At 57.1% G+C, this 19,279-nt stretch overlaps 3 protein-coding genes across 3 annotated transcripts; 2 read left to right on the forward strand and 1 right to left on the reverse strand.

Annotated features, from left to right (window-relative positions):
- Window positions 1-540: 540 nt before the first annotated feature.
- LOC34618643 lies at window positions 541-6,362 on the reverse strand. The gene is made up of 10 exons (XM_026337370.1): window positions 5,956-6,362; window positions 5,241-5,442; window positions 4,667-5,049; window positions 3,225-4,461; window positions 2,656-2,745; window positions 2,481-2,601; window positions 2,233-2,312; window positions 1,746-2,045; window positions 982-1,406; window positions 541-778 (listed from the first exon to the last, which is right to left on the reverse strand). The coding sequence occupies exons 1-10, from the start codon at window positions 6,360-6,362 to the stop codon at window positions 541-543; spliced, it is 3,483 nt and encodes a 1,160-aa protein (XP_026193155.1).
- A 989-nt stretch (window positions 6,363-7,351) lies between these two features.
- LOC34618641 lies at window positions 7,352-12,286 on the forward strand. Its single transcript, XM_026337371.1, has one exon. The coding sequence runs from the start codon at window positions 7,352-7,354 to the stop codon at window positions 12,284-12,286; it is 4,935 nt and encodes a 1,644-aa protein (XP_026193156.1).
- A 3,691-nt stretch (window positions 12,287-15,977) lies between these two features.
- Window positions 15,978-18,596, forward strand: LOC34618640. Its single transcript, XM_026337372.1, has 4 exons — window positions 15,978-16,079; window positions 16,457-16,637; window positions 16,753-17,558; window positions 17,631-18,596. The coding sequence occupies exons 1-4, from the start codon at window positions 15,978-15,980 to the stop codon at window positions 18,594-18,596; spliced, it is 2,055 nt and encodes a 684-aa protein (XP_026193157.1).
- Window positions 18,597-19,279: the final 683 nt, after the last annotated feature.

A 19,279-nucleotide genomic window follows, 5' to 3' on the forward strand; every position in this document is an offset into this window, starting at 1 on the left:
AGCGAGCTCACAAAGGTAAAGCTCCCATTACCTCTGAAATCCATGCTTTCGCCCCTCTTAGTCCCCCGACCCTACTCAACCCGATTTTTTTCGGCCCGACTGTGTTCCTACTAGACTAAAATCGTATTTTGACGCGGGCTTGGTAATCTCAAGATACTCTTAGGAAAATCACCAGCCACCCTAGGGCAGGTGGATCACTGCACCCCTCCATCGGCTCTTCAGCAGACGGAGGCGTCCCACAAAGGGAGCCAGTCTTTTAATAAAGTGAGGGAACTTCCCGGCTTTTCACACGAAAAAAGGGGCTCTTGAGAGTAGGCCGTATGGGAGCGCAGCGCACCAAAGAAGCAAAAAGCAACGAGCCACTTGAGCACAAGGCCAGCCACGTGCCCTCCCTGCAGGTGAAGAAAATGCAGGTGGCCGGCCTCCTGAGGCAAAGACCACAAGGGAAGAATGCCTCAGAGAAGCAGCCCGCATCGCGCTCTTCGCGCATCCCAACGGCATCATTTAATCGCAGTCTCGACCGAATTCGGATTGAGCCGCCTACTCAACCTCAGCGACCCCCTCTAACCAGAAGGGGCAACAGAGGGCCTCTCCCCTCTCTCGCGTCGCTGTATTCAAAACCTCGAGATCCACAGGAGCCTCTGTGCGGGCAGCACGAGTGGCCAAAAAGACACCCTCGTCTATGAGGGTACATATGGCATAAACAGCCTTCGCCTCCCAAGCCGTAGCAGATGCGACACCTGCCAAGGCGCTGGACGGCAAGATCTCTCGAACAAACCTGCAAAGACACCCCAAGTCACATCCGCAACCCAGGCTATACGTACATTTTCCAGTGGACTGCAAACACTGGCGAGCAGGCACACGGCGCGACATGCGTCTTGAGGCTCCACTCCTCTGAGCTCGTGGAGAATCCCAAGCCCTGCAAGGCAGTGTAGTACAATCCTGCGTTATGTGGCTGCGACTGCCTCTGCCAAAGCTGACCAGTACACCAATGCGTGAGCATGCACTCGAGACTCCTCCTGCAACCGATCCAACAGTCCTGTCACCAGCCACTGGACGGCCTGCTCCAGCTGGTCGTCACTTATGGGGGCCTCTCCCCGTTTTGCTGCTTCTGCCAACGCCGTGTCAGTGGCAGCAGTAGCCACTGCAGCGGCGTGTTCACGCACTCCCGCTGCTGTCTGCGCGTCTACTGCCGTTTGTGCATCACGCGCAGACGCGCCAGGGAAGCTTCTTGGAGGGGTCCTATTGCTCTCTGAATCCGAAATAGGCACCTCCGGTGGGGCCTCACTCCACGACGCGGCTTCTGCTGCTGCTGTTGCTTCGGTCGCGTGTGCATCGGGGGGTGTTGTTGGTGCTGCAGTGGTAGGTCTTAAGGGCGTTCCCCAGACTTGTTCCTCTTCGGCGTCCTGTGACAGCAGAAGTATAAGCAATAGCAGTAAAAGTATAAGCAGCAGCAGTAGAAGTATAAGCAGTAGCAGTAGAAGTATAAGCAGCAGCAGTAGAAGTATAAGCAGTAGCAGTAGAAGTATAAGCAGTAGCAGAAGTATAAGCATAAGCAGCAGTAGCATAAGCATACGCATAAGCATAAGCATACGCATAAGTATAAGTATACGCATAAGTATAAGCAGCGCTCGTGGAAAAAAGGGCTGAGAGAGCCTTCAGCGAGACCCTCGTCACGTAGAGGCGTGGTGCAAACGCAGTTGGCGCCTCATTTCTTTGGAAGCCTATTCGCCTTTAGGACGCACCTGTGAAATTATGAGGAGGGGAGGATAGAGCTCCGTGCGATTGCCGTCTGGCGTCCTCTGTGGGGTAGTGGGGCCCCCCGAGATCGCTGGCATCTCCTGCCTGAGGGTGCAGAGTCCGTGGGAGTGGAGGGCAAGAGCATCGCGGAACGCCCTTGCTGCAGTGCGACGGCTGTGGCCGTTGAGAAGCTCCGAAAGCTGCACTGGAGGAGGCGCAGAGAGAGGGGGAGGAGGCGTGTTGTAGGGATGCGATGCATAGCCGGCGGCTCCCGGCATGTAATGCTTCTCCACAAGCTCGTAGAGCTGCACCAGAGCACGCAGTTGTAGCTAGCGTCGACAAGCACGCTGGGCAGCAGGCACAGCGGGGAGGCCCTTCACTGGCGCAAATTACAAGGAAGGAGCGATGATCCCCGGATGCTGCTCCTTCCTTGGCGAGAAGGCGGGAGAGACACGCGCAGAAGGGGCACGAGGGGAACTGCGTTCGACTTACTGAAGCGGCAGAGGGCCACAAGGTGACAATAGCGCCGTCCTTCTTTCTGTAGAGGCCTTGAGGGAGGCTTTCAGGTGTCTCTACTGCGTCGTGGGCGGGAAGGGCATCAGGGGGGGGGAAGCGCCGCTGCGGCACAGGTGGCATGCCGTCGCTGGGGGCCCCTGGAGGCGGAGGGGGGGCCCCTTGCTGCTGGAAATACTCCTCAGGAACTTCCTGGTAGGCGTCTGCCCACCTGTCGATTCCATCGCCCCCGTCACTGGCCTCGGCGGAGGGGAGCAGCGGGCTGTCGAAGCCCTTTAAAACATTCTCCTTCTCGAGCCAAGAGGATCTGCGCCGTCTAGCACCAGCTGCAGCTGCTGTTGCCCCCGCAGCTGCACCTGCCGTCTCTAAGGCGCTGCTGGCACCTCCCCTACCAAGCCTCACGGGGGAGGCACTTGTTCTGCCCGCTAAAAAGGGGAAAGCCGGCTGGTCTGGAGATACTGCAGCACCCTCACCTGCAGCAGGAGCAGGTCGCTGCTGAAGCGGCTGAAAGGCCTTCTGCGACGTTGCGCTCCAAAGAGTGCTCTCACGGAGTACTTCTACCGCGAAACTAGAGGCGGAGGGAAGCGACATCGGCGAATACGCGCCAGCTAGCTGCCCTGCATGCAGAGAAATCGCAAGCAGCCGCAGCAGCAGCAGGGCCCCAGACAGCACGGCCATAACACTGGAGAACGCGGCTAGCACGTGTCTCTGCAACAGTGTGCAGTCTCATGTTATGCCTGCATTTGCCGCTGGCTATTGCAGGGACGCGCCAACAAGTTATAAGCAGGAGTCGCTCCAGTGCCAGATCACGATAGGCTTCAAGCAATAACAGCACAGGTAAGAAAGGACTCCCTCTCGAAAGTCTCCTCTTGCCCGAAGAGGAGTGATTTGCAGAGCAAAGCAAGGCGCCAGAATATCAGCAGCAGCAGCAGCAGCTGCAGTCGGCACAATCTGACGACGAGCGTACATGCCAGCGACACTTGGGTGAGAGCCGCGACTCCAAAGTTCGGCTTCTTGCGGGGAACACACTGCATCAAGTGCTGCTCTGGCTGCGGATAAACGCCGAAGAGGCCTTGAAGACGCAAGTGCCTCTCTAGCATCTCAGGAAATCGTCGGAAGCTCCTCCTTAATGCCTCCCCGTCCTCGGCACCGGCCTGTAGCACCCGGAGGGCCTCTGCGACTTCCTCTTGAGCCTTGTGCATCCCCCCCCCCGCCTCCCTTGCTGTTGTTGCTGCGCATGCAGAGCGCGTCAGAGCAGTGTCGATTTGCAGCTTGTGAAGCCGCTTCGGCTTCCGCTTGCTCTGGCTGCGCCACATATTCTGCTGAAGCGTCTCTGGGATCGCAAGTGCCAGCGCCCTATTCTCTTCGCTGCCCGCCGCGTGTGCTGCATGCGCATCTTCTGCAGCTCCCTGATGCCAGCCGGAGTCTTCCTCAGGGAGTTGCCACTCCCCTACTCCCACATCTTGCTGCTGCTGCAAGTCAGGCAACCATCGGCCGTCAGGAGTGCCCCCCATACCCGAGGCGCCTGTTCGTTTGCTCGAGCCGCTGCCAACAGAGGAGGGCTCTGAGGCTAGCAAAGGCCGTGGGTGCTGCTGCTGCATTCTAAAGGGGGAAGCAACCATTGGATCCACCGCTGCGCCTACGGGAACCTCAAATCCTAGGGGCCCCTGCATCAGCGGCTCCTGGTGGAGCTGCCGCTGGTGAGGCAGAGGCATCAAGTCGCTCGCTACTGAGCTGAACGAGCTGCGACGAGAAAGGCCATGCTTCATCGCAGCAGCAGCAGCCGCCGCTGCTGACTGCCACGGCATCAGCGTCCAGCGGTCTTCTGCCGCGCTGGTGCCTACAGGGGGGCTGCTGCTGTTGGAAGGCGTGCCCGCGTTGACAGCAGCAGACACTGCAGTTGCAGCATTCGAATACGAAATCACGGGGAGACTCGTCGTACTGCTGCCCACAGAGGAGCCATCGCCGGGGGGGGGCCTTAGCCCGTCCCCTGGAGATCTCAGTGCGCCTAGCTGCAGCAGATCGCGTCGCAATGCAGCGAATGGGGAGGTGACAGGGGAGGAGCTCATCACGGGTGCGATCTCTGGTTGCTTTGGAAGGCCTCCAAGGAACCTGAGATGACCAAAAAGGAGAGACAATGAAGGGCATGCAGCGTCGTGGTCGCTATTTCTCTTTCGCGTGCATACGCAGGGTGGTCCTTTGCCGCAGCTTCTTCGGAGGAGGCGTCATATTTTCTAAAAGTAAAAAGCCTCCAACAGATCTGCTGCTGTGGCGGATAACCAAGGGCTTGACTCCATCCACACCCCCTCCTATCCCGGGGAAAGAGCACGAAAGCAGCAGTCATGTAGGAGCACGAAAGCAACAGGCAGAAAAAGCTACTACCCGGAAGGAGAGCGCCGCAGTGCAGCCTTGCCTGGAGAGGATCGTTGCGGAGTTCATCAAGCTATCAGACTCGCAGCTTTTCTTTGGACCACTGCGAAAGCGATCAATCTGTTGAAGCAGCGCCTCGGGATCAGCGGTGTCGTTTGCCACCGCTTCCAATGCCCCCAGTGGCGTGTCTTCGCCAAAGTCATGATCACTCTGACTCTCTTCCCGCTGTTGCTGCTTTTGCTGAGGCTTGCGGCGTTTGCGACGACCAAAGACGCGAGAGGGACCATACAGCAGGGAGGCAGAGTCTCGTGGTCGAAGGCTTTTAGTGACGCTGCCGCCCCTGTCTGCTATCATTTCTGCAGCGGCGTTACTCGTCGTTGCGTCGAGGGCCAGAAGCTGCAGCCTTGCCCAGAGCGCTGTTGTCTCCTGAAGAAAGATTTTGCCACAGAGTTAGCTGCAGTACGTGGGGCGGGAGCTCCCCTCTCGAAACCTCTGCCACTGCCCTATGAATCGAGCCAGCAGGCGGTCCAAAATCCCCGTCTCTTCTCTTCCCTATCTGCCCCCCGTTACTGCTCTCTCCTTCCCGCTTCTTCAGCTACAGTCAGGCCCCCGCTCACCTGCAGAGTCACTGTTGTAAGGCGGAGTGCCACAACAGCAGTAGCCCAAAGGAGCTGTGGGAGGAGCTGGGCATACACCGCAGAGGCAGCCGCGAAGGCCTTCTCGCCGGCAAGAGTGTCATCCAGAGGCAAGAGCTCGCTCTCTAGCTGCAAGGAGATCCAGCTGCAAACTGATTGCAAATCGGCATGCAGGAGAACGTGCCTACGTTGGCAGACAGACACAGCAGCATGGCAAAAAAAGTTAGGCAGGGTCGCATGGGAGTTTTGTTTAAGGCACCCTCGGCAGGGGACAGGGGGGGTGGGGGTGGGGAGGCGGAGGCGAAGAAAATTTACAGCACAAGGTGGCACTTGACGGTCCCCTGAAGGCGGGGTTAGTGGCCAATAGAAGGTAATAAGGTAAATTACCACACAGGATGCCACTTGTTCCGATACAGGCATCCCTCATGCACGCGGCAGGCCTGAGGGACCCTTAGAACCCTTTGCAATACCACGATATTATTATAAAGGCCACAGGAAATACTGCGAGAGGGATGATGCAGGAAATCAAAGGGGAGTGCGGTGCATATATATACATATATATATATGTACATATACAGTGAGAGCAGCACTACGCATATTTGCACCCAGCTAAGTCTCTCCGATGCAGGGAGTTGCGGCCTCTGCACCGGAGAGGGAGTGCAAGAGACTGTTCTCCGGATCAGTCGACGTTCCTTACCGTTTGCGGAGAGTCTTTGCCTCGAAGGATACCTTCCACAGGTCTCTAACCGCCTGGGGAGCCTCAGAGAGCAGTTTGAACGCCTTGGACGGGGATCCTCCCATCGCACACTCTAGAGGCAGTGGCAGCGGGTGGGAAGCCACAGGTGTTAGCCACTGGCGGCGGAAGGGCCTCAACGCCAGGCAAGACGGAGAAGTTGCCGCTGCCTGTAGCGAGGGGGACTGATGAGACCCTTCAGCGGAGGGAGGGAGGCCTGGAGGGGAGGCTCTACACTGTGGCATGACGTCCTTTGGGCTGGGTAGATATTCGGATTCTCGAGAGACGTTGGCGAGGGGGGGCACCTCGTTTTCCTCCTCTGCCACCCCTGAGAAGAGGCAGCGGGAAAGCGCACGACCAGCAGATGCCATGGCGGCTGCGGGATGTGCAGGCGCCGCGTGGCTGCTTCCCCTTTTAAGGAAGGAGAGTTTTCGACACGTAACCGGTGGGCCTGGGAGACACAGAGACCTTCCAGGGGTCTATGAGGGCCCCCAAGCTATGCCCATACATGTATGGCACTTGCGAGTGGTTGCGAGCCGCCGATGCTGTCGGTGATGATGCTGCTATATTGCGGTAGTAATAGAGGAAATGTCATTCAAAGGTCTACGCGTCTTTTTTGACGCGTTATAAAGGGCATTTCTGGTGTAGAGCTATTGCGCTCCTGAACCACCTCACCACCCCCTGGCCCGACAGAAATGCGACCCCCCAGTTGCAGCATGGGCTGCCTCTTCTAGCCACAAGAATACCGAGAAAAGGCAAGCAGTCGGATACGAGTTTTAAACAGCGAGATAACGAGAAGGAAGGAGAAGGAAGGATGCAAAGGGGGGCTTCGCATCGGCCGCGTCACTTGGCTGCGAACATAGGCGGCTGTGCGCATGCGGGGACTGTATGGACCACCCACTTTTAGGGGACCCTTCGAGAGGCAGACGCTAAAGAGGTGACAAAAGAGGGGACTGGCAGAAGTTGTCACCAAAGAAAGGCCCAAGTCAAGCACCGAAATTTAGGTTAGGCCGCTAGGAAGCACCATGTTTCTCTAGCAAAGCACCCCCCGGGGGCACTCAGGAGATGGCGGTACTGCATGCTGGAAACTGCAGCTGAACAGACTTGCCAAGCACTGTACAACACTTTAAAGGAGCTCTTTGTCTCCAGAGCAAGCAGCGCACTCGCTCCTGCCCGCCTTTGGGTGCGGCTGTCGCTGCTGCTGCGCCTTGTTCGGCAGGCAGTCGGTATAGTCCACGCGTATGCCGAGGTATTGCAACAAGCATCCCCAGTATCACATTGCCGTCTTCTGCCAAAGCATCCGTATAGCCGGGAGCTGTACCACGAGCATACGCCTCAGTGGAACAAGTAGCTGAACGGAATGCTGGATGTATCAGTTTCCAGCGCGTGTGGCGGTACAAAAGGTGAAGGAGGGGCTGCACAGGCACCAGCACCACTTAGCGAAGAGCAGCATGAGCAGCAGGAGAGAGGAATCCAGCAGGACGTTGTCTCCCTTGTCTGCTGCCCTCCTCTTGGGCCTTGCGGAAAGCTGCAGCAACCCAGTGAGCGTGACACAGGAGGCAGCAGAATTCTGCCAAGCTCCCACGCCCACCAGCAGCAGCTACAGCAGCGAAAAGACGGCGAGCAGAAGCCCGTTCTCGGTTGGCAAGCAGCAAAAGGCGCGGGCGAAGTGAGCAACACAGAGAGGCACTTTGCTCAGCGACCAGACAGCATCGCTGCCATCACCCCTTGCATGCCCCCCACCAAGAGCAGCAGCGCTTCATGCGATTCATGCAGAGGTCGCTACTTCCATCCACCAAAGGTGTTATCTGCCCCTGCTCGAAGCGAGGAGGATCTGCTGCGGCCTCCCCCAGACTCCCCCTACCTGCGACGTGATCTCGCACAGCACCCACAAGCTCTTATCTCGCATTGCACCATACAGACCACGAGCACCTGCAGTGAAATCAGCAGCAGCACAGGCGCTGCGAGAGCGGCTTGGTGGACAGCAGAAGCTCAACGGGAGCTTTTCTTGAGTCCATACGACGCTGCAGGTTTCCCTAGGGGCCTTAGGGGGGTTCCTGTGAAGCGGCTTTTGACAGAACGTGGCGCTGTCTCCGTCGATTTAAAGCCTGTATTTCCGGAGCAGCAGAATGCATCGCGTCCTTCGGGGGAGCAGCAAAAGCAGCACCTGGCAGACACTAGCAGCAGCAGCAGCAGCGCAACTTGCAGCAGGTGTAAGGGCCTGAGGCTGACATTCAGCCTTCCCGTGGATCTGGAGGCGGCTCCGAGAGGGCCTTTGCCGTTGCGTGCCTCAAGTAGAAGGCACATTTTGAGTCGAGGACTGCAAGTGTCTGGGCAGCAGCGGCAGCCGCGGGAGCACGCGTCCGATGACAGCAGCGCGAGCAGCGGCAGCGAGATTGCGGAGGAGGAGCTGCTACCAGATGCTTACCTGCGGCTCGCTGGGAGACAGCGGAGTCTTCAGACTCTTGGGGTCGAAGGCGACTGGCTTATGCGACTCCAGGACCCTCCTCAAGGCATCGAGGCACTCGATGTCTTTGCTGCTGCGGCTGCTGCTTCTGCTGCCCCTATTGCCCATCTTGCGCCTCTCGCCAACTCTCCGACAGCTGCTGGGCTGCTTGACCTCTTTTCCAGATCTCGAAGCCTCGGAAACAACGCCACCATTGCCGAGAAAGCTGCCAATCAGGAATGGCTGCTGAACGCTAAGGCCCCCCATAGGCCACGCACTTTCCTCGAACGAATGGCGGCTTTTGCCCTTTCCCGTGCGCGCACGGCCCCGAGTCTGCGGCTATCCTTGCCACAGCAGCAGCAGCAGCAGCAGCAGCTGCAGCGGCAGCCACTGCCGATGCTGGCGGCACTCATTTCCGGTTGCTTAGAACTCCACGGAGCCAGATCAGCAGCATCAGCTGCTGCTGCTGGAGGTGACCCTGCAGTTGCAGCGGGACGATCTCCGTCGGCACGGCGGAGAAACGCCTGCTCCTTGCAAGGGAAATTTCAGCAGCTGGATCCACGACTCCTGCGGAAAGCGTTGCGCTGCTTTGATCGAAACAGAGGGGGCCTTAGCAGGAGCGGCGACAGTAGTACCAGCAGCAACAGGATTCTTGCCGACTTCGCTGCAGTTAAAACCAGGCTTGTAGGCCTGGCCCTTGGCGACATTCCCTTCGATCCCGATGGGTTGTGGCTACGGAGACAGCAGGCGCAGCAGCAGCAGCGCCACCAACAGATGCAGCGGCAGCAGCAGCAACAGCTCGTGGATGCGGAGCACGAGCACCAGCACGAGCAGCAGCACAAGCACCAGCAGCAGCAGAGGAGAGAGGGCTTGGGGGCTCCCAGATCATCTACACTGCCCCTTATGCAGGCAGCCATGCGACGTGTAAGACTTTCCGCCAAGTACAAGCATCCCAGTGTGCGAATCGGGACCAGTAGAGCAAGCAGCAGTGGAAGGATCAACGCAGGGGGGGGATTCTGGCAAAAGGCGTCAGTAGGTTTGGGGTGTGGCGTTGCTCTGGCCACGCATGCGGCCTCTGCGGGGCCTTATTATTTTGAGGTTCTGGTGGGGCCTTTACCCCCGCAGCAGCAGCAGCAGCAGTTGCTGCTGCAGCAGCCGAAACAGGGGCTGTCGCCTACGCAGCAGCAGCACCTGCAGCAGCAGCGAATCGCAACTTCCTCTCAGTGCGACTTGCGCGTAGGCTGGAGCACGCGCAGGCATCCGCCTTCGGCCCCTTTGGGAGCCACGAGAGACTCTGTGGCGCTAACTCTTAGAGGTATGGCCGCATGGGCAGGGGTTGAGCTGCCGTACTGCTTTCCGCCTCTTGTGGAGGGGGACGTTGTCGGGTGCTGCATCCGTTTGGTGCAGCCGCAGCAAGAGCAGCAGCCTCGGCAGGCTGACTGTGCAGCAGTCTCTCCGACGAGGGGAGTTGCTTCTCCAGCTAAAAGAGGGGCCCCTGCTGCAGCACCAGCCGGGACCGACACGACGGTGTCAGGAATCGCAGGAGATGCATATTCTGTGTCGTGCCTCATGGACGTTGATCGTCTGGCTCAGGGATTCTTACGGAGTGCTGCAGGCCTCGCTGAGGGCAGCAGCAGCAGCAGCAGCAACTCCCAGCCAGTGGGGGCAGCAGCTGAGGGGTCTCTCGTGCAGTTTACCGTCAATGGGAGGCCCTTGGGCTGCTGCCGCTTTTCGGAAGATCCTGCGGGGTGTCTCCTGGCAGACGAATACTTTCCTGCAATTTCCCTCATGGGAGGCGCCAGTTGCTCCGTCAACTTCGGTCCTTCTTTCCGCCATCCCCCGCCTCTCGTAGAGCCTCCCTTCCTCCCTTGCTGCCTTCTGCCCCTCTCCACAGCGCCGCCTCTCACCTATGACGTCTACCCACTGCTCCTGCTTCCCCAGCAGCTGCTAGCTGACCCTCAACTCAACACCCTCAGACCGCGCACACTCGTGGACGTCCTGGAGGAACGCATCCTTGCGCTTCCAAGCCGACAGCAGCCACTCTCTTCTGCCCAGCACAACCCTCGCAAGCGGAAGGTTGAGGAGGCCCTCGGGAAGGGGTCTCATGATGCTGATTCTGGCATGTCTGCAGATGGCGGCATGCTAGAAGAGTGCGAAGATCCGGCTCTCACGCCGCCTGCAGGGGAGCGACGAGGGGCTTCGCTGCAACACACGTCGCATGCATGTGGGGAGTTTTCTGGCAGTCCTGAAACCCTAGAAGAGGGCAGAGAGGCTACTGGGCACTGCTGCTGTAACAGGCGCACTGAGAAGAGTGCAACGGAGGCAAGAGCGCTCTGCTGCTGTAGACCGTGCGGAGCTGACCCTGCGGAAATCGCGATGCTTCAAAGAGCTGCCAGCTTAATCTTCGCTCCCGAAGAGCTGCGACAGCTGCAGAAAGGACTGCAGCGCCAGCACCAGCAGCAACAGCTGCTCGAATCGGTGCACCGCTGCGCCTTTGAGGCGCAGCTGAAAAGTTGCAACGCCGTGTTGGACGCTGCAGCGAAGGAATGGGGCCTCAAACGCGCGCATCGTTTACGGAGACGGATGCCCTGGGCTAGGCACCGGTGCAACATGCGAAGCAGCAGCGGCAGCGAGAGTAGCAGCGAGAGCAGCAGCAGCGAGGAGAGCGATGCATGCGGCCTACCGCTGGCTGGAGGCGAAGCAAACAGGGATGTGGCTTCAGCTGGAGAGGCCCTGGAGGGCAGCGTTTTTCGTAGGGGCCTTACCGACGATGCGACTGCTGCAGTATCAAGTGGATCGGCTCCTAGTCTGGCTGCAGAAGGTCAAACATGGAAAAAGGGGGGCAGCAGCGATTGCAGTGGTTCTCGCGTCGTTCCTTTTGTGGACTTCAAGCATCCATGCAGCGTCCTCTTCTCCTTCTTGCTGCCTACGCTTCGAGGGCTGCACCATCCTGGGTTGCCTGCTTCCCCCGCGGCAGCTGTAAGTAGGCAGGCACCTACAGCGGAGGCATCTTGCAGGGAGTCCGCCGCAGTGGCAGAGTCTCTTGCAGCGTGGAAGCGATTCGCGCGTTTGTTCTGGCTTGTAGTAGCTCCCCTAGACAGTCAGCGCCGCCCGCTGAGCCCCCGTGTCTTTATTCGCAACCAGGCTGTCTCTCTGCACCGCAAGAGCAAACCACCTCCGTTCGCACGTACAGCTGCTGCAAGCAGCGCAGGAGGCCGTCCTGTTGGCTCCATTGCGGCAGCGTCGGATGTCTCGGCAGCGGGGACAGGAGACACGGGGGCACAGCCCTCTGGCCGTGCAAGCCGATCAGGCAGTGGTATGACTCGCCGTAAGGGTGGCAGTTCTGCAGGCCCTGCAGGAGGAGCTGCTGCAGCGGAAGCGTCTTACGAAACAATTCAAGTAGGGCAGCTGACACTGCGGGTGCCGCAGGGATGCCTTGCTGATTCGGGCGACGAAACTGGGCAGCTCCCGCCGGATCTTTCTCAAGAAGGAGGGAGACAGAAGCGGCCAGCAGCAGGACGGAGTGTTGCCGCTGAACCAGCCGAAAGAGATGAAGGCATGGAGGCCTCTGCACTCATAGAATCTCTTCCCCTTTCGGTGGTGCTGCTGAGGCGACTGGGGCTAAAGCCGCGACAGCTTCTAGAGGCCCTGGGATGCAAATTCCGTTTGGTGTCTAGACAGCTCGCGGGGAGTCATGCAGCCATTGCAGGGGTCAGCTGTATATACACTGCAGTTGTACGCCTCCGGCAGCTACAGGCCAAGGCCCAGGCAGCAGACGAAGAGGCAGCAAAGGACGTTGCATGCGAATTCTGGATAGAGCAGTATGCAGGCGCGCTGTGTGGCTCTTAAGCCCTCGAGCCCCCGCCAGCAGGGGCAAGGGAGGCTTCGGCTTCAACCTCGCTAGAGGATTCGTCGCCTACCCCACTTCCTGTAGGTGGAGGCTCCGCGCACTCTCTGCCTGTACAGCCAATTGGCACTTGGCAGATTCTTTTTCATATGCTTTGCTGCGTGACCCCCTTGTTTTATTAGTTTTATGATGCCTACACAATCTGCGCCGCCAGTCCCGAATCTATGCTTTCGCTGCCCCTAACTTAGAGGCAAAAGGCCATGCTATATTTACAAGGGCACACAAGAAACCGCACCGACTAGCTTTGGGGAGCCGTGCACTCTCTGCTTTCGAAGGTGGGGTTTTCTTCCAGGACCCCTACCTTAGCCGCGGGGAGCAGCGCAACCTCGTGCGGTGTGTGGCTGAAAAGGCACCAATAACAAGAGGAGCGGTTACTTCTCGCCGAGTTTTAGGATATATAGAGCAGTCCCCTGTCCCTTGACAGGCAACGGTCCGTAGACCCTGTATCTGGCTGGCTGCGCAGCTCTCGATCCTACGCCAGAACCAGGGAAGATCAGGAGAGATCAGAAAATCTCGACCACGCTGCTTTCTAAGATTACGCTCAGAGGTTAATTTCTACCCTGTGAACTTGACACTATTCACGTGCGCTTAGGACAGAGGACACCATTTACACGCCCCTTACCATAGGCTTGTTTCTGGCGAACGCATGCATAGAAGGCGGACCGCAGGGGGCAGTACGCTCTAGTGTTTCTGCAGGTCCCCGAGATCAGACCAGTGTGGCCTATGTGTAGTGTGCCAGCTCACACGCAGGCACTTTCTAATGCACTGCTTACATTCAGCTGATGGTTGGATTAGAACCCAATATTGGGTCAGGCTGCTTATACATCTTGCATAGATGTCTTGAACCAACACTTCTTTCAAATAAATATGAAGACGGACTGGTTTATATGCGTGCTCGACATTCTATGGGCAGCTAACTGGGAATGCACGCAGTACGTGGAGGGTGTAGCTACGCTTGCCCCGTCTGTCCTTCTTCCCTGATGTCAAGACCGTTAGGAGAGGGGGCAGAGGAAGACAGGAGGTCCGTTGGAAGAGCACTTGACAAAGTTCCTAAATCTGTGTCGAGTCTGCAGCTAAGCGTCTCCTCATGGAAACACTAGATGGGGCGCTACACTTGGAAGCACCGCATGATGCGATGGACCTCTTCTCTTCCGCATCCCCTGGCTGCTGATACAGTGGGAAATCGTTCCTCCGTACAACGTTTGTCTGGGGTTGCCCGAGTGTGTGCCATTCAGCAGTATAATTTTCTTTGGCTGTGATCTCGTGCGATGAAATTGGGAGATGGGACAACCCCTGTTGGCCCCCGCAGTCAAGCTAGTGCAAGAGCTAAACAGCTGTTACACAGGCGTGGTTTATCAGCCGATAAAATGTTTACGGACGTGTCTCCGGAGCTGATACAAACAGAAGAGTGTGATAGCCGTAAGGTTGGGTAACTAGCTGGGGATTTTTTCAGCCCATCGGTGATGTACTACCCTTGAGACTGAAAGAAGCGACTGCTCCTTGCGGCACTTTTACTGAAAAGGAACGCGCCTTAATGGTGACCATATTCATGCAGGATAGGGTTTCTGTCGCTAGGAGCTACAATTCAAGCATCATACATGTCATGTACCATCGGTTCACGCCGAAATAGGCTTACAGCAACCTTTGAGGATCGAGGAAACTATAACGGGCTTGTGTACCCATAAATTGGTACCTCGCTGCTTCTTCAGGGGTTTAAGCGGGTCTCATTAAAGTGTCACGCCAGGTGGTTGCAGGATGGGCAGAAATACAACGATTTAGCAAATGATACGAGGGGCTTCCGCACATGAAGGATTACTTTAGGCTTCCAAAGCAGCGCGTTTCTCTACCATTCGGCGTAAAATGCAGAGCCAAATCAGAACTTAGAGCCCACGGATGGAGATGCGTCAAGTGGCACCACGATTCCGTCATAGGGTACCGAAAAAAGTTTCAGAGGGAACCCGTGCTCCTAAGCAGCTCAAGAGGGCCCCCAACAACGCACGTGCTCTCCATTCAGAGAGTGGGTCATATAATCGGTAACGGCAAGCGCAAGCAAAAAACGCCTAGAAGCTTGCACAGCGGGACTGAGCTCAGCGAAAGCAGGATGCACTGCGTGCAAAGCAGGCGCATCAGGAAGACGAAAAACTTCTCACGCAGTCTGCGCATGCAGTGAAGGAGGTTACAGTGGATAGAGGCGCAGATGCGGACCCACGACAATTCAATTCTGCGGTGATCCAAGTTCACATCAAGGGCCCCAAATTGTTAGCTATATTTGATGCTGGATCTCAAGTGGTTGTGGCGTCTGAGAGGACGAGGGAGAAATGCAATTTGCTTGTTCACTTGTTAGCGCAGTCCCTAAGGCTCAGATTTGCTTGGGGACGGCAGAATGTATTTGGCAAGGGCGCGACAATTCAGTACCACTTCAGACCGGAATAGGGCACTACATCACGCTTCTTGACATCTGTATTGGACCCGACAATTACCCTGTAGCAGGAGTTTCCGGCGCATCCTTGGCGAAGCAGTTGACGAGCTGCATAAATCAACCGGCTATTCGCAATGCTTCATTTAAAAACCCTTATAATGCCCCTTTACCCCGATGACAGAAGCTAGACGGTGCTTCACACCCGCATATGCAGACAACATCCGCCTTTCTGCATTAAGGTAGGGCTACTCTTCACTAAATGTCATACGTGCAGCCAGAGCAACTAGTCGATTCTTTAGCAAACTGCTGTTCAATATGATAAGAGTAGTAAAACGTGCCAAAGTGAAGCTTAGCCGCTACACTGCGCCGTATGAGATCCCGTGCTGCTGAGCTTCCTTCAAGCGTTCCTCCTAGGAGCTTCACAAGGTCCGACGGGACGCCGTCCAATTCAGGAGGAAGGCCCCATTCTTCGTGGGTAGGATTCTTGCTCTTCCTTGCCCTCACCCCACACAGTGCCGACAAGGAGGCAAGGAGGCGCAGCCTGGGTGCCAGTAAGTGCATCCTGTGCGCGCCCGCCAGAGGCAACCTAACGCCCTCGAAACAACGAATAATCTTGTAGTGGGGGCGTTGATCCTGCTCCGCATCAACTACGAAGTGTCACCAGCTAACCGCAAAGTCCCTTCTAAATTGTATTTTGTTTGGATAGAATCAATCCCACTAAACGAAGCTCCATCCTCGATATCCCCCGAGGTGTACCCGAAGCGGGGAGGCCAGGTCGCCCCATATGGTAAAGCAAAGCTGTACAAGGAAGCCCTTGCCTCCATTCATACGTGCTCGCATGTGCAGTCAGCTTGTATGAAGGACCCCACATAGCGAGCACGCAGCGTTCCCCCAGCGAGCAGCAGAAGCGGCAACTACGTCAACATTCGCAGGCTTACGGCCGGATCGAACATTGTGGGAACGCATCCCAGATCAGCCCTGTACAGTTTATATCAGGGAATTGAGGGGACTGTCATTGGGGAAAACGTAGTCGGGAGGGTCTCCAAGGGTTCTGTCCCTACTGCTCTTTGTAGACCACTCTCCAGCTACAAAGGCTCCCCCCATCCCACCACTAAGACACAGCCCGAAGAGTGGTGCTTGAAGTATATTGGCTAGCTGTTAATCTTCCAAACCAAATGGGTGGGGGTTGGTGAAGCAACAACGCCGCTACTGCGATGTCCACCGCAGACGTGTGGCATGCGGTCGCAGCAGCCACCAATGCATTGCAGTGCTCACCTCATATCGCATGGTTTTCCCAAGGCCCCGGCAATTGTTTAGCACAAGAGTTGAAAATCTGGTGCCTTTATACGCTAAGTGGTGATGGAAAGCACCGGCAAGAGCTAATGCTGCCTCCTCGTCCGTAGTGAGTTGGGCTCTAAAGCTGCATCCGCGAAAGTGCCCACCGTCGCTGCCCATTCTAATTGTTCTTCATCGTATTTCGCTTATTTAAGGCGTTGCGTTGGCTTGTGCATGTGGAGGAGTACTCACAAAGCCCCCAATCGTTCGTGCTTATCCGAAAGCCTCCGCTGTGGCTGGCCCCCTCCCCCCTTTATTCTTTTGTATCCATGAGGCGAATCACTTGCTTCATCGGGCTCGGTCTCTGGCTTTGAATCACGCTACACACAATCATAGAGAAGCACAGGAGGAGCTCTAGCCGACTCGTGCAGACTGGGCTAGAAGCGACACTCTCACCGATGGCTTGCTGAAGAGTGCCTTCCTGGAGTTCTACAGCATTCTGTACGCTTCAGAAGGGGTATCAGGACTTTCTGCAGCTGCTGGTGCTGCTTCACTGAGTGGCACCAGCAGCATCGCCAGCATTGCCGTCAGCGGCAGAAGTAGACGCACCAGTGGTGTGCAGTAGAGGGTGGCGGATGGCGCCCCCACTGAAACGGCTGCGTGACACTCAATGGGAGGGGGGGGAAACTCCTCGGCCTGCATGTGCTGACCCAGTGAATGAGGATTTCTCGGGGGGCTTTTCTTTGGACTCATCAACTCCCAACTCACTCGCCAAAGGTTCCCCGTCGTACGAGGGGCACCACCACGAACAGCAACGAGAGCCGGAAGCGCAACTGCAGAATCAACAGCAAGTTTTGGGGCTTCCTTGCAAGGCCTCAACTGAAAAGGATGAGGAAAATGGGGGAAGGTTCTCTGGACGGCCTCATGGCCACCCTTCAAACGCCGCTCCTGCTTCCTCGAGTGACACATCAGCGGGTGCTATTCCCCCGTTACAGTTGAATGCTCCTTCTGGGGGCATCAGCATGAGCATTTTCTTCCGGGCTGAAGCTGAGGGAGATCTTGATTTGGAGTCGGTGCTTACAAACTCAATGGCTCAGGGAATCCCAGAGAGCGGCCTCGGGGCGGCCTCTTCGAAGCCAGAGATGGCGGCTGCGGCAGCTGCAACGCGTACGGAGTTGCCGTCGCATGGTGACTGCGCAGAAAACGCGACGGCAGAAGCGGAGCCACTGGAGTCTGCAGAAGAAAAAGCGCAAAAAGCACTTTGTCCTTTCCCAGAAACTGCAGCACCAGGGGCAGAGATTAGCTCCTGCTGCGCAGACTTCGCGGAGAATGGCGTCTCGACACCTGCGGCAACAAGGGAAGCGGCAGCAGCAGCACCAGAGGCAAAAGGGGATGCAGACTGGAGGGAAGTGGAGAGGCTTGATGCGAGTTCCGATTCTTCACTTGTTCTGAATTCAGTGGCTGCTCCTATTGGGGGGCCTAGTGAAGCCCTGGGAGACAGCGGGGGGGGGCCTGCAGCCGCCACTACTGCAGCGGTTGCTGCACGTTTCGTCATTGAGAACGCCTCTGTCTCCGATTCAGTCGTACCGGAGAGGGTTGCTGGGAGTCCTATGGACCCCACTAGCAACGGCGCGAGCAGCAGTAGCAACGGTGGCATCAGCAGCAGCAGTAGCAACAGTGGCGTCAGCGGCAGAAACGCAGTGCTTTTGACGGAGGACGACTCCCTAACTGAGGTGAAGGAGGTCATTGATTTAAGCGGCGCTGAGGCACAGGACTCAGACGATGGGGTGCGTTCCGTGCCTGTTGTTGATTTGGAAGCCGAGGCAATCTGCTTGGACTCTAACCCTCACACCGGCAGTGGGGTTTTTCCCGGTGAGCTTGCTCAGGGCGAGGCCCCTGCGGAAGCCTCCGCCGCAGGAGCAGCAGCTGATGCAGCGGTGGTGCTCGATTCTGATGATGACGATGTTGTGGAGTTGCGCTGTCGTCAGGGCGCACCCTTTTCAGTGTTTCAGCAACACACCTACATGTTAAGGCCTTCCATGATGTTGGCTCCCGCCGGCATCAGAGGACTGGTTGTACACACCCAGCAGAGACAGCGCCTCCTCGAGGAGGCCCTAGGGGGGCGAGACGACGAAGATGACGCCAGCAGCAACCCTGCTCTCCCTCGCTGCCCCATCTGCCTGAAGAGGTACAGGCAGCAGCAGCAGGAGGAAGACGCTGCTTCGCGGCTTGAGAGCAATGCAGACACGCAAGACTCTCAGCAGGAGCAGCGAGCAGGAGGAGCAGTAGGCGCTAGCCCGCAGACGAACGGCGGTACGGACAGCTGGAATCGGGACAGAGATCGCGGGGATTCTCTCCCCCCCGTGCCCCTGCCGACAGCCCCTCCTCCTCCGCCTCCCCATCCCGCTGCTTCTGAGCGAGATCATGTGGTAGCGCTCAAGTGCGGCCATGTTTTCTGCAAGGGCTGTATTCTTGTGGCTCTAAGAACGAGAAGACAGTGTCCCGTTTGTCGCGTTGCCGTCAAGGGAAGCAGACCCTATCAACGCATATTCCTCTAGGGGCCTCAACAGAAAGGCTAGAGCGCAGAGCGAGCCTCAGCTGCTCTCTTGTTTCGAGGCTCGGAGTTCGTGTCTCTAGGCCTTTCCAGTGACTTGCTGGTTGGTGTACTGCACCTTAGCGGAGCTAAGGCCTCTGCGCTTAAGCAGCTGCCCGTACAGTAGCAGGCAGGGCTGTGTCTAAACCCATATTTGTGAGCCAACGGTTTCTAGTGCGGTAGCGAGTACGAACACAGAAGGCTAAGAATAGATAGGGATGCGCAACTTCCATTGGTGGTACAAAAAGGCACGTCAGGATGCAACATATATGAACAAGTAGCGCTATAACACGGGCCCCCGCGCCTGTACAAGGCACAGATTGATTACGGGGTGCTCCAGCATGATGTAGCTTCCAGTCCCCGACTTTTAGGGATACTCCCTTGTTCGTTTGCCCCCAGGTTCTGCGTTATAGCACATCGCTGCCCGTCCACTCGACTAATTTGATCCCAGCTCTTGTTTCTCTCGCTCTACCACTACCCCTCGTCCCCCCTACCCGGCCTGATGTAGGCCTTGGGGTGGTCTTGTTCACATGGTTCTTCATTCAGCGAAAGATGACATTGAACGGGTTTTGCTGGCCACATTTGTTGGCTGCTTCGAAACTGGTCAAACCGTTCAGCTCCCAAAAGATACCAGCGGTCTACACATAT

Source organism: Cyclospora cayetanensis, unplaced genomic scaffold (assembly GCF_002999335.1).
Source record: "Cyclospora cayetanensis isolate NF1_C8 unplaced genomic scaffold, CcayRef3 CcayRef3_contig_18, whole genome shotgun sequence".
Lineage (NCBI taxonomy): Eukaryota > Apicomplexa > Conoidasida > Eucoccidiorida > Eimeriidae > Cyclospora > Cyclospora cayetanensis.

What these genes read in the sequence shown, in the direction of transcription:
- LOC34618640 (XM_026337372.1), top strand. Translation starts at nt 15,978, where the DNA reads ATGTCCACCGCAGACGTGTGGCATGCGGTCGCAGCAGCCACCAATGCA. An exon ending in AAGGCCCCGGCAATTGTTTA is followed by an intron (nt 16,080 to 16,456) that starts GCACAAGAGTTG and finishes GAGGAGCTCTAG; the next exon opens with CCGACTCGTGCAGACTGGGC. An exon ending in CATTGCCGTCAGCGGCAGAA is followed by an intron (nt 16,638 to 16,752) that starts GTAGACGCACCA and finishes GTGCTGACCCAG; the next exon opens with TGAATGAGGATTTCTCGGGG.
- LOC34618641 (XM_026337371.1), top strand. Translation starts at nt 7,352, where the DNA reads ATGCTGGATGTATCAGTTTCCAGCGCGTGTGGCGGTACAAAAGGTGAA.
- LOC34618643 (XM_026337370.1), bottom strand. Translation starts at nt 6,362, where the DNA reads ATGGCATCTGCTGGTCGTGCGCTTTCCCGCTGCCTCTTCTCAGGGGTG. An exon ending in GCAAAGACTCTCCGCAAACG is followed by an intron (nt 5,443 to 5,955) that starts GTAAGGAACGTC and finishes CTGCCAACGTAG; the next exon opens with GCACGTTCTCCTGCATGCCG. An exon ending in GCTCACGCATTGGTGTACTG is followed by an intron (nt 779 to 981) that starts GTCAGCTTTGGC and finishes GTGTCTTTGCAG; the next exon opens with GTTTGTTCGAGAGATCTTGC.